This window comes from Sycon ciliatum, chromosome 1, assembly GCF_964019385.1.
Source record: "Sycon ciliatum chromosome 1, ocSycCili1.1, whole genome shotgun sequence".
In the NCBI taxonomy this organism is placed as follows: domain Eukaryota; kingdom Metazoa; phylum Porifera; class Calcarea; order Leucosolenida; family Sycettidae; genus Sycon; species Sycon ciliatum.
In genome coordinates this window covers 18,981,461-18,999,522 of record NC_088643.1, presented here as the reverse complement: position 1 = coordinate 18,999,522, position 18,062 = coordinate 18,981,461, and the positions used below count along the sequence as shown (strand labels likewise).

At 48.7% G+C, this 18,062-nt stretch overlaps 1 protein-coding gene across 1 annotated transcript in view; it reads left to right on the top strand.

Annotated features, from left to right (window-relative positions):
• LOC135816594 (uncharacterized) overlaps positions 1-18,062 on the top strand; it is a 230,806-nt gene that overhangs the window by 164,606 nt on the left and 48,138 nt on the right. The window contains exons 23-24 of the mRNA XM_065329777.1: positions 2,084-2,368; positions 17,254-17,529. Coding sequence (XP_065185849.1) covers positions 2,084-2,368; positions 17,254-17,529 — 561 coding nt within the window. The remainder of the gene's footprint in view (positions 1-2,083; positions 2,369-17,253; positions 17,530-18,062) is intronic.

The following is an 18,062-nucleotide window of genomic DNA, read 5'->3' as shown; positions in this document are numbered from 1 at the left end:
CTCTCACACAGACGGAAGCAGATCCTCACACTCTGACGATGCGTACTCTTACATGCACTACATACCATAAACGTCACACATCACACCATACTCACACGTACACTTAGACCATATATGACATCAGACACTGGACTCTGCGAGACAAGGACCAAATACAACAACGTCCGTAAATAATAGTCGAACGGAATTTCGCAACACTACCACCAACTCTCTATTAATTATACTACCTACCACAACCCCCAAGCTTTATCCACTGACGATATTGTTTAGGAAATGCGTGTTCCTCCCGATGTACTGGCTTGCACTTTTCCAGCCAACCTGAATTGCCTCTTGAGTGACTAATTACTGCCATCCAGAGTACACGCGAAGTCCACCAAACCTTCCAGTTGGCAAACATGCAAGGAATCACCCGGTAACTCCCTGCTCAATGCACAGTGCTCCGGGGAATTCACCCTTCATCCGTTGAGCCTGGGCAAGCTGGGGTAGGCAATAGGGACCTTTCGCATCTGCTGTGAATCGAATGCGAAACAAAAGTTTGATTCAGCTCGTTCTCGTTTCATTGAATACAGGTTCAGGTTTCGCAAGTCGTCATGCAAATGTCCATGGCAACTATGAATATGGCCGGTAGCTTGGCGTACGGGTGTTTACACGCACACGTGCATGGATCATGGAATCAACGGAAAAATGTGTACTTCCTCCGTGAACAAAATCTTCGTGATGGATTTTGATGGATATGAAAATGCTTAGAACAGGTCAAGAACAGTTTGTATTGACTGCAAATCACTGGACGAAGGTAGTTCAGCCTATGCACAGCGTCTTTGCAAGAGAAATTGTTGGCGGAATGAACAGAGAGTTCCGTTTGTGCCGCTTTTCGCTCAACTCATTTTTGACCCTGCGTCGCTGTCGTCATCTGCTGTACGCGAGTCGTCATCTGTCTCGAGTCGTTGTTCAGCTCGTTTCAGCCTTGCCTTGGCTTCTTTGATCACACTCCGCTGAACTTGATGTCGCCGTCGTTCAAGTAAGTTGGCTTTCAAGCTGCGTGATCCGCCGCGGTGGCGATTACTCGTTTCCTTGGTTTCATCTCCGCTCCCCAGAACTCCTCAAAACAAGGAGTAAAGGCACAGCCAAACTCACTCCTCGAAATGAGGAGTAAAGGCACAGCCTAACTGATTCCATTTTTCTCTGGTGGAAACTCCTGCCAGCAAGTGCAGTCGACTTTCATTAGCCATGAGACTCGCGTCAGACTGCAGACTTCTGAAAGAATTCATAGTCATCAGCATTCGAATCTGGGCTTTGCGTAGGTTGAACAAGAACTTGGAATCAGAATTGTTTCATTGCGCTGTGTGATCGGAGCAGCTCCTTGTCCACTCGCTCATTGTGTGGACTCGCTGCTCTGTTCCATCGCTCTCTATCACTCTCAAACTCAGTGCTAGAGTAGTAGAGAGGCCACGCAGCGCAATATCCCCTCGGAGAAGTGGTATTTCAGTTTCGCTTGCCATGACTGTCATCACCTATGTTGCCACAGCGCAACCATCGATTCCGCTGGGCTTGTTATGAAAGGTCGCTTTCCTTGCATCATACCTCTTTCATGGCATGCCGGGAAGGCCGAGAAAGTGATCGCGGCTCGTTTCACGGCAGTTTGTGAGCAAACCAGTCCCTCAAAAATCCATCACGAAGTTTTTGTTAACGGAGGAAGTACCTGGCGAAACATGTGTACCTGGCAAAAAAATGTGTACCTGGTGGATTCGGAGCGCGCCACGAATGAAGAAGCTTCCATTGGTGAAAACGAGCGGTCCGCAGGGACTCTGACGAATCCCCGAACCCAGGTGACGAATCAGCATTCGTTTCGTATCCGTACGCGTGGTGTGAAAGGTCCCTAATGCCTGAAAAGTACCACTGTTATATTGCTTTCCAGGGCAAAATATCACTTGGGATGTTGTTCAGACCATTGACATGTTTGGAAGAGTATTTTGAAACTCATTATTTAAAACTTTGTTACTTTGCTCCACCCTTCGCCGGAATTTTTCTATTCAGAAAGAAAGCAATGCAAGATTTTCATTTTTTCTGACTGTTTCTGCTGTAGAACCATATCCTGTGCTTCCGTGGACAGACTCAAGCGGGAATCTCTTACCGGTATCTATTGGGGATCGGACGGCGAACATCTCACTACCGAATGTCACTTTGCCAGGGAACGTTCCGATCATGCCGGGCCCAGCTTTACTGATAGCGCGCGACAGATTGACCTTACGCTTCCTGGCTCCACTTGATGTGTTCCAGTATCTCGCCGTGGGTGTCAATTTTGAATTCTCTGTTCAAGTTGGAGACCTAGTATCCCCATGGAGGTGGATTGACCTTCGAACACACCATGGTAAGGGCATCACACAACTGTCAAAGTCATTGGAAAGATATGTGTGTGCACACAGGCACTGGCCCGGCCAGCTAGACTGACAGGCTGGGTGGCGGGCAGAAAGGCATAACAAAACAGGCGCGCGCACACATACGCGTATTTGGACGGTGGGCATGTCTACTCTATAGCGGAAGATGATTTTGTTCCAGGATTTAATAAAAAAAACTTTACAAGTGTGTCGACTCTGATGATGGGCCATGGCCGAAAAATTGGTGAACACACTTTCACTTAAATTTATAGAAAAGAAAAAGGACCAAGGAACTACAAGTTAGGCTATAATGTCCACTAACACCAGAATAACATAGTACTGCTCTTCGCATCTTTGAGCCACAACAGTTGTGTGGAATGTTGCTTTGCGTCCTGGAATCGTGGTTTGACCGTATTGTCCAATGGTCTTGCCAGTATCGTCATCGACATGCATGAACATCCGCCAACGTCCTTCACAGCTGAGACTTTCAGCTCGTGCTCGCCTTGGTTGCGCTCACCTTCCCCTCCTTATGCTATCATATTACTTAGAACCTGTCAAGTTGGAAGGCTGTTGGAGTGCGCATCCAAGATGTGCTAGAGCTGTTAGCCAGTTAGTTGTAGAACATCAGAGTACCGTCGGTCAGTGTCGTGCAATGTTATCGCATGAGCTGATTGTTATGTAACTGGTGGTGTTAGTGGACATTGTTGTGCAACGAGTGCCATATAATAATAATAGGCACTTCAGGCGGCTTTTTCAAAACCAGAAATACTCGTATTTCTTTCTTGTATCCGATTCAGATAGGTTTAGGAAGACTCCACAGAAAATTTGAAGCAAAAAGAATAACTTGGCACAGAGATATAGCCATCCAAAGTCGGAGAATTGAATAACGGCAATTTCAGTATTTCGACGGCACCAGGCAGCATATCAGAAATTGGTAGGACTTGCTTCAGTGTCTATAGTGGCAAAATACCAGGCTCGCTGGAAGCAGGTCAAAATAACCAGATGAATGCAGAAACAGCATGGTTTGGAAAAACTTCGCATTTTTCATCCGTCTGGCAGCTCAGACGAAGATATCGGGTGTGGTCACCATGGCAACTCCATAGCAACTCCATCGCAACAGCATGAAAACAGTGCAGAGAAGCCTTTGGAAAAGCATAAGATGAGACTTTGAGGTAAGATAAAGTAACTACAATAATTCAGTGCCAGAACACATTGTTGCTACATGTACAGTACTGAAGTGGTGACGAATACGGAAGAACAATGAGCCGAAGACTGAGCAAACTAGAATTTTACCGCGTATTTGACGGAAAGAAATGACAAACTATTACATGTAGAACATCGTTTGCAAATGTTTGGGACTACTGAAACTTCAGCAACTCCAGCATGAGAGATTTTGTGCATAGAGTGTGTGCTGGATTCTTGGTATAATATCACCGTCAATGCTTTACTTGGTGGCTGGAAGCCACCTGCTGATCAGCTGACGATTTGTTCCAAGCAGGCCGTTTTGATGTCAGCTCTCTTGGTCCAGTCGCCGAAGTATATACTGTCCTACTCGTCGCCTGCAGGAGAGGACGACTGCTCCGATGCGACTCCAATATAATTATAACACCTGGCAATATTTCTTCTTGCGCAGCCATGCGCATGGGCTCCGACGAACAAGGACTACTGCCGGGAGGACGCCTGTCGCGGCTCGCTTTCAATAACACCTCGCATTATTTCTTCTTGCGCAGCAATGCGCAAAGTGTTGGACAAACGAGGACAACTGATTCCGAAAGGAAATACGACGCTGAAGACGATGAGCTAAATGGCAAATGCGTGCAATCAAGTGAAATGCCCAAAAAATCCTTGCCGATTTTACTCGAACTGTACGTGAGTTCAAAAAATTGCCGCATCATGACGTATGTGGGCTCAAACGAAAGCTGAGGGCCTCAGCTACATGCTGCGCCACACGAGAAGGCCCTGCGCAGCTTCCGTGCAGCTAGAGATCGATCTATGCATGCGCCTTTCCGTGGTGCCACGCATGTACGCGATTCAGCGTTAGCACTTTTGACAGGTCGTGTCACGTGACTGAAGTGCCTAGTAATAAAAGGACTTGAGAACTTGGGCAGGCAGGCACTCGGTGTTTCTAGTTGATTTATTTGTGTTTCGATTTATTTGCATTTATTTGGCATGGCTACGCGGACGCTACTAGTCGCGTACCCTTATGCAGATCGGTCTACTTTTTGAGTGCATGTGGTGTCCTTATTTTGATGCATGTAGATTAGTGCAGTACGGTGGCTTTGTTTGCGCTGCTGCGGGTGCGCTGTAGGTGCACTTGTACGTGCACGTTCGGCTGAGGAGAGCGTTTGGGCTTTCGCTTGCGCTGCTTGGTTCTTCGATGTTTTCCTTTTCTGGCTGTTGTTGTTCCTTCCGTGATGAACGGATAGTCTTTCTTTCTCTCTTGTTTCACCTATTATTCATATTTCTTGCAATGTAAAATATCACCCCACTGGTTTGTGTGAGCTTGTAGTCGGTTGGACCACATTTTGGCGATCACGCCAGGATAGACGCTGTGTTGGTCCCGTGGCGCTGACAGAAAATGGCCACGAAGCTCAAGGAGAAAACCAGCGAGGAAAAAGGATGCAAGACAGAGTCCGCGGGGGAACTGCTATTGGAAGAGCGGTTTCTGAGAGTTGGGCAGGCCCTGGGGTATGAAGGGAAACAACTCGCGCAGTACGTGGACAGTAAAGTGGCGGAGACAAACGATCGAGAGGATCGTGCCAGGGAACGGGAGGCGGTGCGCACGCTGCAGGAGCATACGCAGCGGATGGCCGAACTAGAGGCGCAGACCGAGCGCTCTCGACTGGAGGCTGAGCGCGGACCCACGACGAAGAGTGTGAACGCGGAGGAACCGACAACCCCGCCGAGGAACCGGATAAAGTTTCCGAAGTACGAGGAGCGAAAAGCAACGGAGATCAAGGAATACCTAAGTCTTTTCAGGATATTGCTCAGCAAAATCGGTATAGCAGAGACGATTGGCTAATTCACCTGCGTGTAGCGTTCTCTGGGAGCAAGCTGGAAAAGGCGTTCTCGGGATGTGCCTCGTACGACGAAGCGAAAAGGGAAGTGCTGCTGGCGCACGGACTGACCGCGGACAAGGTGTGGCGAGATGCCAAGTCCATTACGCAGCTCGACGAGTCGTTCCATCATTATGTAACAAGAGTAGCAAGGCTGCTCGACTCGTGGATAGAGCTGACGAGCACTGCCAACGCAGAGGCTGAGGACGATGAAGCGCCTGACGTACTTGCAGTATTGGTCAAGCAGCTAGCATTGGATGGATTGCCAGCCGAGATGAAAGCGTTCCTGATTGAACGAAAATGCTTCCACATGGACATGCCCACGTTCCAGGCAACTGGCGTCTCATATCAGGAGGCGCACGGACGGCGGAAGGCAGCTGAGAAACGGCCCGTCGCTCCACCAGTCCAACACAGTGCGCAGTGCCTTGGGGTGTCAGTGGAGCAAGCCAAGAAGGATCTGGCTAAGATGGGAAAAACGTACGATCGCAGAGCATACGTACGCAATGAAAAGCTGTGCTACCTCTGTTTGCGTGGGGGTCACCTGGCAGAGCAGTGCCAGGCCAACACAGGTTGCAGCAAGTGCGATGGCAAGCACCACACGTTGCTGCATGGGAAACCAAAGCCTAAACCCGCCAAGGACCGGGATGAGAGCATCAACACATACAGTTGTACCACATCGGCACCGGTGCATCTCATGACAGCTGTAGCGGAAGTATGCGCCAAGAAGCGGGCACGAGTGAGAGTCTTTCTGGACCCAGGGTCACAGGCCTCATTTATTTCCTCATCGCTAGCGGCAGCCATTTCCCCCAAGTGTGTAGGGACAGACCAGGTCAAGGTAACGGCATTCGGCAATGAGCCTGTGGTCCAGAGAATGGAGCGCCTCGAGGTTGCAGTGACGGGTACCTCGGGTCCTATCAAGGTACACGCCTGGAAAAATGACAACATGAGTATGCGTTTCCCGCCAGTCGCCAAGGCAACGATATGCCAATGGAAAGCGAGCGGCATCAATCTGAGTGACCAACCAGGCGAAGGTACGCCCAACGACGTCCATCTCCTGATTGGTGCAGATCACTGCAACGACATCCTACTGCAAAAACGGGTGGTCAACGGCAACACCGCCTGGGAAACGGAGATCGGCTGGGTACTGTCTGGCCCAACTAAGGACGCCGAACTCGGATGCACGGTGTCAGTTGCCTGCATCGAAGCGAGGGTAGAACGGTTGTGGCAGCTGGAGGAGCCACCAAGCGTAACGAGCCACCAGCCTGAGTTCCCCATAGAGCAAGTGGGGACGCAGTACCAAGTGGGGCTGTTATGGAGGTCTGACCGCCGACCACCTGAAAATTACACCCAAGCTATGGCAGCAGCTACCAAGCTGATGGATCGGCTGAACGTCAAGGGCAAGAGGCAGCAGTATGACAACGTGCTCATGAGAGAGTACAGCGAGCTAGGAGCTATCGAAAGAGAGCCGAACCCCGAACAGCCCGGCTACTACATGCCACATCATGCCATCTTCAGGGAGCACGCCGCTACGACCAAGACAAGGGTAGTCTTCAACGCATCGGCATCGGCAACTGGGAAGTCATCATTGAATGACCTGTTGAACCCAGGACCATCGCTACTACCCGATCTGGTGGGCCTTCTCCTACGGTTTCGTGAGTATCAGTTTGCACTACAAGCGGACATTAGGAAGGCTTTTTCATGATTGGCATTAGAGAAGAGGATAGGCCATATTTGCGCTTTGTGTGGCCCGAGCTGGGCGAAAGCGAAATGTGTGTTTGGCGGCTCACAAAATTGCCATTCGGAGCCAACTGCTCCCCCTTCATTCTGAATGCTGTGTTGTTGCACCATTTAGATAGGCTGCTTGCATGCGCTAATGATGCTGATCGTGCTATGCTTGCGCTGTTACGTGATAGTTTTTATGTTGATGATTCAGTAGTTAGTGTGTCTAGTCCTGCCCAAGCCGACCACTTTCGAGAGTGTAGTGTGGTAGCTCTGCAAGGTGCAGGCATGGATCTGAGAAAGTGGCGTGGCAACAACATCGTCTGTGATCCAGAGTCTGGCGGCAAGGTGCTAGGGGTCGAGTGGGACGTCGACGACGATGTGATCGCGGTAGCAGCAGTAGGTGACACTGACACCAAGGAGTCACCGTGGACCCGGCGGCAACTTCTGCACTGCGTAGCATCTGTATTCGACCCGCTTGGTCTAGCTGCACCTGCGGTACTACCAGGGAAGATCCTGTTGCAAGGGTGCTGGAAACTGGGTGGCACCTGGGATCAGCCGCTTCCGACTGAGATTGCAGCCAAGTGTGCGCAATGGTGGGGAGATGTCTCCAATGTTTCGCTTGTGACGGTGCCACGTTGGATCGGCGGTAAGCCCGACATGCCGGTAACACTACATGTATTTGCTGATGCGTCAGAAAAGGGTTATGGCTGCTGCATTTACATCGTAGTTGACGGTGTAGCATGTCTGCTGTGTGGTAAGAGCAAGGTGGCACCAGTGTCGGCGCCAACATTGGCTCGCCTGGAGCTGGAAGCTGTGTGCCTCGCCTCCAGGTACCTCTCATTCGTGTGTAAGGAGTTGAGAGTGCAAGCAGAGAGGATTTTCGGTTGGACCGATAGCCTCACGACGCTGCAGTGGATTACGAATCCATCCTACCGTTGGAAGACATTCGTGGCTAATCGAGTGGTAGCTGTACAGCAGACTGCGAAGGAGCTAGATGTGAAATGGAGTCACTGTCCGGGAGTTCAAAACCCGGCTGACCTTGCATCACGCGGTTCTCCCGTGGGTAGTCTTGAAAGTAGTGACTGGCTGAAGGGACCAGCCTGGTTGACGAGTCCAGAAGAATGGCCAGACACGCAAGCCAACACCGACACGAGTGAATCGGTCACGGAAATGCGAGTTGGAGTCGTGGCAGCGGAGCCACAGAACCCCTGGTGGGAGCGTTTGTCAAGGTGGACCCGGGTAACCGGAGTTGTTGTTCGCATGTTGCAATGGCGATATCCAACTAAGACGCGGGCGGAGATCCTGCCCATTGCTGAGGCCAGATTGTACCGACTGATCCAGCAGGAACTGTTCGGACCGGAGTTGGCTGCACTGCAGAATGACGAGCCGCTCAGCTCAAGTTCTAAGATCGTTAAGTTCGGCCCGTATGTGGATGACAGTGGGGTCCTGAGAGCTGAAGGAAGATTGAGTGAGAGTGAGCTGCCGTACAGCGCTAAGCATCCGGTATTGCTCGGCAAGCACTACTTGACATCGTTGATTCTGGAGCGGGCCCATGCGAAGCAAATGCATGGAGGCGTAGAGACGGTCCTGGCATCACTACGTCAGGAGGTGTTAGTGATTGGTGTTCGGCGCGCCTTACGCGGCATTGGATCTCGGTGCGGAGTCTGCAAGCGTTACAAGGCGGCCGCTGCTACCCAAGTTACACCACCACTGCCGGCGGACCGTGTGAGTCATGTCAAGCCATTCGGACTGACAGGCATTGATTATGCGGGCCCATTGATGGTTCGTAAGGGTGACCGAGTGGAGAAAACATGGATTGCTCTATTCGTTTGCGGAACAACGCGGGCAGTTCATCTAAAGACAGTCGACAGTCTGTCCACGGAGTCATTTCTGCTGGCGTATCGGCGGTTCGTAGCACGCCGGGGTATACCCATCCGTATCCGTTCGGATAATGCCACTACCTTCAAGTCGGCATCGGAGAAGATCAATGTTGTATGGTTGTTCAATCCTCCAGCGGCTCCATGGCATGGTGGATTCTTCGAGCGTCTGGTTGGAGCTGTGAAGGCACCATTACGCAAGGTGTTGGGCAAGGCGATGCTTGGTCCGCGTGAATTGGATACTGTATTGGCTGAAGTGGAAGCAGTGGTGAACAGCCGTCCGCTCACCCATGTGGCAGACACGGATGATGACTTACCCCTGACGCCAGCAATGATGATCAATGGTGTTTGGCAGGCAGACGAGATCAGTGCCGAACAAGCAGCAGGGCTGACGGCAGAGCAGCTCAACGCAAGACAACGGTATGTTGCTACAGTTGGCGAACACCTGAAGAAGCGATGGCAGAGGGAGTACCTGACCAGCTTGATTGCGTATCATCAGTCTAAGTCATCCTCAGTCAAAGCAGGGGAAGTTGTCCTGCTGGTGGATGAATCACGAAAGCGTCAGTTCTGGCGTTTGGCTCGGGTTACTGAGGTGTACCCTGGGAAAGACGGCGTTGTGCGTGTGGTGCGAGTCAAGGTTGGGCAAACGTCTTTGCTCCGCCCAGTACAGCGTTTAGTGCCACTAGAAGTATCTCCGACGGCAGGAGAAGTGGCCAGTAGTGACGATGAGACTAGCACCGATGAAGCAGTGGAGATTCCACCGCCAACGTCACCCCCTCAACCAGATCCACAACCTGTTGCAGCCGACAATGAAGTGTGTTGTGTATCCACGTACACCCTACATGCAGTCTCACACGCAGCTCACCAGAGTCAACCAGCCGGCATGGATACATGTAGAGTAAGACCATGATTCAGAGCATGCGCAATGAGTATATACAAATGCATACAGAGTACATAATATATTACATCAGAGTGCATATATAACAATATCCCCCTCGCAAAAAGAGGTAACACCGGAAACAAAACATTTTCATGACAAGGAACAATAGCATAGAACAGACAATGTAATAATGTACCATCGTCTGACGTGCCAATTATCAAAGTTCAATGTTCTATGTGTGGTATGTACTATACAGAGCATTATACTGATATATACAAATGCAACAAGAGAACCACGTACATGCATTCACGATCATCTCAATCAATCCATGCAAATAATATAATAATTACATATCCTACATGTATAAAATGTCTCATCCGTTATACCGAGCTGGTCTTACGACTGACCGACCAGATCGAGTCACCTGCCGGTCAACAGGTACAGCATCAGCTGGGGCTGTAGAAGCTAACGACTGTTGACCCTGCTCATCCTGCGACTGTTGCATGGGCTGCTCTTTCTGCTGTGAAGTCGTCGGCTGTTGAGCCTTCTGAGGCGGCAACTGCTGTGGCACCTGCTGCTGCTGCGGCTGAGGCTGTTGCTGTTGTGGTGACAGTTGTTGTTGCTGCTGCTGCTGCGGCTGGAGTTGTTGCTGCTGCGGCTGGAGTTGTTGCTGCTGTGGTGCAGAACGTGTCTGTTCTGCTAACTGAGAAAGTGGTATTGAACGTGGCCGGAGTTGGTTACGGTGTCGTTTCCAGACCACATCATTTACCTGGACAGAGTAATTCATAGCACTGCAGATAGAGAGAACAACACCAGGGACCCAGGTTGTACCATGGTTTTGAAAACGTAACGCAAACACAGCATCACCCGGTTTGTATTCTGGTAGCAAATGCTGGTTTTGATTGAAAGATTGTGCCTCCGCATTCCGTGTTGTTTTCAAAGCATCATAACGTAGTCGTGGTTGGCGATTAAATAGCATTTCTGCCGGTGATTTACCATTCGCCGTAGGAGTTGACCGAAATGTCATTAGAAATCGTTGTAGTCGTGTATCTAGGTCGTCACCTTCTGTTCCCATTGCTTTCATTTTAGCTTTAAAATGACCGACATATCGTGTGGTGCGAGTCAAGGTTGGGCAAACGTCTTTGCTCCGCCCAGTACAGCGTTTAGTGCCACTAGAAGTATCTCCGACGGCAGGAGAAGTGGCCAGTAGTGACGATGAGACTAGCACCGATGAAGCAGTGGAGATTCCACCGCCAACGTCACCCCCTCAACCAGATCCACAACCTGTTGCAGCCGACAATGAAGTGTGTTGTGTATCCACGTACACCCTACATGCAGTCTCACACGCAGCTCACCAGAGTCAACCAGCCGGCATGGATACATGTAGAGTAAGACCATGATTCAGAGCATGCGCAATGAGTATATACAAATGCATACAGAGTACATAATATATTACATCAGAGTGCATATATAACAATATCCCCCTCGCAAAAAGAGGTAACACCGGAAACAAAACATTTTCATGACAAGGAACAATAGCATAGAACAGACAATGTAATAATGTACCATCGTCTGACGTGCCAATTATCAAAGTTCAATGTTCTATGTGTGGTATGTACTATACAGAGCATTATACTGATATATACAAATGCAACAAGAGAACCACGTACATGCATTCACGATCATCTCAATCAATCCATGCAAATAATATAATAATTACATATCCTACATGTATAAAATGTCTCATCCGTTATACCGAGCTGGTCTTACGACTGACCGACCAGATCGAGTCACCTGCCGGTCAACAGGTACAGCATCAGCTGGGGCTGTAGAAGCTAACGACTGTTGACCCTGCTCATCCTGCGACTGTTGCATGGGCTGCTCTTTCTGCTGTGAAGTCGTCGGCTGTTGAGCCTTCTGAGGCGGCAACTGCTGTGGCACCTGCTGCTGCTGCGGCTGAGGCTGTTGCTGTTGTGGTGACAGTTGTTGTTGCTGCTGCTGCTGCGGCTGGAGTTGTTGCTGCTGCGGCTGGAGTTGTTGCTGCTGTGGTGCAGAACGTGTCTGTTCTGCTAACTGAGAAAGTGGTATTGAACGTGGCCGGAGTTGGTTACGGTGTCGTTTCCAGACCACATCATTTACCTGGACAGAGTAATTCATAGCACTGCAGATAGAGAGAACAACACCAGGGACCCAGGTTGTACCATGGTTTTGAAAACGTAACGCAAACACAGCATCACCCGGTTTGTATTCTGGTAGCAAATGCTGGTTTTGATTGAAAGATTGTGCCTCCGCATTCCGTGTTGTTTTCAAAGCATCATAACGTAGTCGTGGTTGGCGATTAAATAGCATTTCTGCCGGTGATTTACCATTCGCCGTAGGAGTTGACCGAAATGTCATTAGAAATCGTTGTAGTCGTGTATCTAGGTCGTCACCTTCTGTTCCCATTGCTTTCATTTTAGCTTTAAAATGACCGACATATCGCTCAGCGAGACCGTTTGTCTCCGGATGGCCTGGAGCTGAACGAGTGTGTGCGATTCCATTTTTCTGGAGAAACGAGGTAAATTCAGCACTAGTGAACTGGGTCCCATTATCACTAACGATGTGAGTGGGTAGACCGAATGTGGCAAACAAACGTCTCAAAGCTTTGATAGTACCCGTTGATGTGGCATGTGTCATCGGGACAATTTCCAGATATTTCGTATACGCATCGACAATCACCAGAAACATTTTGCCCATGAATGGACCCGCAAAGTCTATGTGCAGACGACGCCATGGACCCGACGGCCATGACCAGGTAGCATAGGATTTACTAGGTTTGCGTGCCTGTTCTTGACACGTAGCGCACATTTTGGTGGTATCTTCAATTTCGTCATCCATCTTTGGCCACCAGAAATATCGACGTGCCATACGTTTCATTCGTACAGCGCCTGTGTGTTCCGAGTGCAATTCACTCAAGAGCATCGCGCGCAAAGCCATGGGGATTACCACTCGTTCATTCCAGAGTAATACATCATTTACAATAGATAGTTCCCAGCGCTTTACAAAGTACGGCTGTAACTCCACCTCTTTCACATGCTCTGGCCAACCATTCAAAGTGTAGTGACGAACACGCTCTAGAACTGGATCATCTCCAGTGGCATTCAATACAACTTGAGCATCAATGAGCTCGTCCTCAATGAAAAGTACACGTGTTTCACCTAGTTCCGGGGTAGAAGGATTTCCAGAAATTGGTTTTCTAGACATGAAATCTGCCAGAACATTTGCCTTTCCCGCAATGTGTTGGATGGTGTAGTCATACGCTGAAAGTAATAACTTCCATTTCTTTAATCTGGAAGAAACCAGGAACGGAACACCTTCCTGCATGCCGAACAATTTCACCAGAGGTTTGTGATCAGTTTCAAGGACAAATTTCTTTCCCAGGAGATATTGGCGAAATTTGGTTGCACCAAACACAAGAGCGAGTGACTCCCGTTCAATATTTGAATAGTTTCTCTCCGCTTTATTCAACAGACGAGACGCATACGAAATGGGTTGGTAATCACCATTTTCGTTTTTCTGTAAAAGAACCGCACCAAGACCCGTTCCTGATGCGTCGCATTGCAAGACATGCTCCAGACCCGCCGAATAGTGCGCCAAAACCTCCGTGGAACATAAAGCATTCTTTATCGTAAGGAACGCTGTCTGTTCAGAATCTGACCATCTCCAAACAGTATCTTTCTTTAGCAGAGCGTAAAGTGGCGCCATAATCCGAGCAAAATTGGGTATGAATTTGCGAACATAATTCGCAGACCCAATAAACGATTGAAGCTCACTAACGGACGTAGGAGCATTGGCATTAACCATAGCATCGATTCTTCCTGGCGAAGGCGCCATACCACTCGCACTCAAAGTATGACCAAGGTACGAGACTTGCGGTAGCATGAACTCGGTTTTCGTGGCTTTCAAACGCATTCCCGCATCTTGTAGCCGCTGCAAAACCATTTCCAGATTTCTTTTGTGCTCTGCATCATTTCGACCTGTGACTAGAATATCATCTACATACACAATGCAGCCATCGATACCCGCCAGGAGAGTCTCCATAGTACGCTGAAATATGGAGACTGCTGAATGAATGCCAAACGGTAGACGTACATATTCAAACAGACCACGGTGGGTATTGATTGTAGTATACCCCCTCGACTTAGGATCAAGCTCTAGCTGGTGGTACGCCTGAGATAAATCAAGCTTCGTAAACTTCTGCCCACCATTCAACTTGGCACGAATTTCGTCTATGGTAGGTAACGGATATTTTTCTAAATCCGAATTAGCATTGATGGTGCGCGAGTAATCAGCACAGATACGTACATTTCCGTCTGGTTTTTGAACCGGAACCGTAGGTGAAGCCCATTTCGAAAATTCAACTTTGCGTATTACACCTTCCTCCTCCAGTTTAGAGAGGCCTTGCTCGTATTTCTCCCGGATTGCAAATGGTACTGAACGAGCCTTCATGTACACAGGTTTTGAATCATTTACACGCAAAGTGACCTGAGTTGAATTTAATTTGCCGACAGTTGACGTGTCAAACAAACTCTCAAATTTCTGAAGCATTTCCTCCTGCAGCTTTGCGCGTATAAGAGCATTATCAATTTCAGACTTCACCGAGAATATTTCCCTCCATTCTAGTTTGAAAAGTGAGAGAAGATCTCTGCCCAACAGAGATGGACCATTTGTATCGACAATGCGCAAGAGAACAGTGTGCTTTTGCCCATTTATTGACACTGGAAATTTCCCTTCGCCTAAACAGGGGATGATGGAACCGGAAAACCCAATGAGCTGGACTGATTGAGTTACAAGAGACGACACTGGTGCACCCAATTTCTCGTAATCAGATTTGGTGATGATGGATACAGCACTACCTGTATCGATTTCCATGCAAATTGGTGAACAAACATCATTGATTTCCGCCATTACAGTATACGGAGGGTGTTTTCCACTACCCGATCGAATCTTGTAGATAGGCATATCATCAACATCACAATCAGAAACGATCTCACCTCGATCATCAGGTTCGTCATCCACGTGGTGAATTTCACCTCGTTTCTGCTTGGTGATGCAGGCTCTTTCGAGATGTCCTCGTTTCTTGCAGTATCGACAAGTAGTAGATCGATGAGGACACTTGTCAGCCATATGTAAATCAGATGTACAACGATAACAAACCTTGCCCTTCGTCGACTTTGACCCTTTCTGGTCCTGCGAGTGATTTGGCTTTCTAGATGCACTTGCGGACTTGGATTTACTGGTAGTGGTAGCTCTCATCTTGTTGACTGACTCGGACGGCGTAGATGTTGATCTAGTACTAGTAGTAGTACCTGGAGTAAGCTGCTCAGCAATGATGATGGCGCGCTCCTCCCGTAAAGCGATATCCAGCACATCCTGAAACTTCTTCGTCTTGCTGTCAGGACTAGTCAGAATCGTCCGCTTGATCTCCTGACTGTAGACTCCTGCCATAAATTGATCTTTTAGGGATCTGTCTAAATGCGACCCAAAGTCGCAGGCTACTGCCGCACGTTTCAAACGATTTGCGTAATCTACCAGCTTTTCCGCTGGTCTCTGGTTGCAATCGCGAAATTGAAAAGAAGAAGTCATCGTGGAACGCTCCACTCTGTAATATCCATTCAGTAGGTCACAAATCTGCTCGAAGGTCTTGTCCGATATTGACTCCGGCAGACAGAGGTTCCGCAAAGTGGAGTAGACGTCTTTCGACAGTGAAGAGATTAGATGTGCAATCATCTTCTTACGTACGCGTTCTTTCTCCGATGAGTTTGCACTGGCTGAAACAACACCGATGTCATTTGCGAGAAAATAAAACTCAAGCCGTTCCCGGTACTCCGCAAAGTCCCCGCCAGAAAACTGCTCCAGGGTGGCCTTCCCTGAAGAGGCCATGGTTTACCAAATTCTCGCAAGCACTCAACTAAACAAATTATCTCAAAACAAAATTTTCATCTTCGTCGCCATTTGTTGTGTATCCACGTACACCCTACATGCAGTCTCACACGCAGCTCACCAGAGTCAACCAGCCGGCATGGATACATGTAGAGTAAGACCATGATTCAGAGCATGCGCAATGAGTATATACAAATGCATACAGAGTACATAATATATTACATCAGAGTGCATATATAACAAAGTGCGTACTACCAGAACCGGTCGCCGCGTCCGTGCACCAACCCGGTTAGATTTGTAATCCCCAGGAAGTCCTTTGGTGGGGAGTGATGTTGTGCAACGAGTGCCATATAGTAATAAAAGGACTTGAGAACTTGGGCAGGCAGGCACTCGGTGTTTCTAGTTGATTTATTTGTGTTTCGATTTATTTGCATTTATTTGGCACGGCTACGCGGACGCTACTAGTCGCGTACCCTTATGCAGATCGGTCTACTTTTTGAGTGCATGTGGTGTCCTTATTTTGATGCATGTAGGTTAGTGCAGTACGGTGGCTTTGTTTGCGCTGCTGCGGGTGCGCTGTAGGTGCACTTGTACGTGCACGTTCGGCTGAGGAGAGCGTTTGGGCTTTCGCTTGCGCTGCTTGGTTATTCGATGTTTTTTTCCTTTTCTGGTTGTTGTTGTTCCTTCCGTGATGAACGGATAGTCTTTCTTTCTCTCTTGTTTCACCTATATTCATATTTCTTGCAATGTATAATATCACCCCACTGGTTTGTGTGAGCTTGTAGTCGGTTGGACCACAGACATTATAGCGTAATTTGTACTTCCTTGGTCCTTTTTCTTTTCTATAAATTTATCCTTGGCTCTCCGTCCGAGTCCATACGATCACTTAAAAGTGACGTATGGAGCAGAGAGACCGTGTTTTGAGTGTGTGAGTTGACCCTGAGGTGAAAGAAAACAAATCATCTCGTGATAAAAACTGCAAGAGGCCCACCAATGACGAGGACCATGGCATTTTCCTAAGGATTTTTTTCTTGAGCGTTTACATAGGATTCTCATCAAAAGAGAACTCAGCTAACAAATGAGCTGCTCCTAATAATTATTAGGTCCATATCTCCCGTACATTATTTCCCCGCACATCATTTCCCATGCACCCCGCACACATAGCTTTCTGGCAAGTGACGTTCCATTGGGCCTGGGTAACTACTGTTCACGTGTTCATGATCCGTATTTGCTGTAGCTGCCCAGGCACTATAAGTTATCTAGCTCTACTTTGCTCTCTTTCTTGCTCTCTCTCTCTCTCCCTTTTGCGAATGTGCGCACACGGGTGTGTATGTGTGTGTGTGTTGGTGTGTGTGTGTGTGGGCACGCACGCACGCGTGCATGCGCATGTATGCACGTGGTGGGTGCGCTCTCCATTCCAGTGGCACTCCTACTTTCTGCAAGCGCAATAGATTCAAGGCTGCTTCAAGCCTCGCACACGATAACCCAGATAGTCAGCCAGTATTACCCCGGAAACAGAACTCTTATCAAAGAGATTGAGAGCACAAGCCCAGGCAATGTGACTTTTTACCTGCCACCCCTGACTTTTCAACTGAATCAGCCAGGTTATGGTTACTACCGACTGCAGGTGATTGGGACCAATTATGAGGGATTTCGGCGCACACTCTACTCCAGAGACTACCAACGGTACCGGCAGCGTGAGTTTCAAAGCAGCATTTTTTCTTCTTGTGCATTCTCTGAAAGGTAGAGTTCATGGTAGGTATATCCTAACTTCCCCGAAATTGCATCCAGGAATTAGAAATGGATTCTGTAGCGCAATAGCGTGGAGCAGCTTTTGCGCTTTACATAAAGCGGCTCAAAGATATTTCTGAGGATGGATGTCACTCTCATGGTGGCATGCTTAGCTCGGCACAGCCTGCAAGTTATGATCGTGATCAACTGGTCAAAGCTCAGCTCCCCTAGCTGCCAGCTGTATTTTCACAGTCAGTTGTTGCTGTTTTATGTTGTTGTTGCCGTTGTCGTTGTTGTCGCCATTGTGTGTGTGTGGGGGGGGGGGTGTTTGTTTCTTGGTGTGTGTGTGTGTGTGTGTGTGTGTGTGTGTGTGTGTGCATGTGTGTGTGTGTGTGTGCATGTGTGTGTGTGTGTGTGTGTGTGTGTGTGTGTGTGTGTGTATGTATGGAAACAGGTCCACTTACGGTATACTTTATTTTGTGTGTGTGTGTGTGTGTGT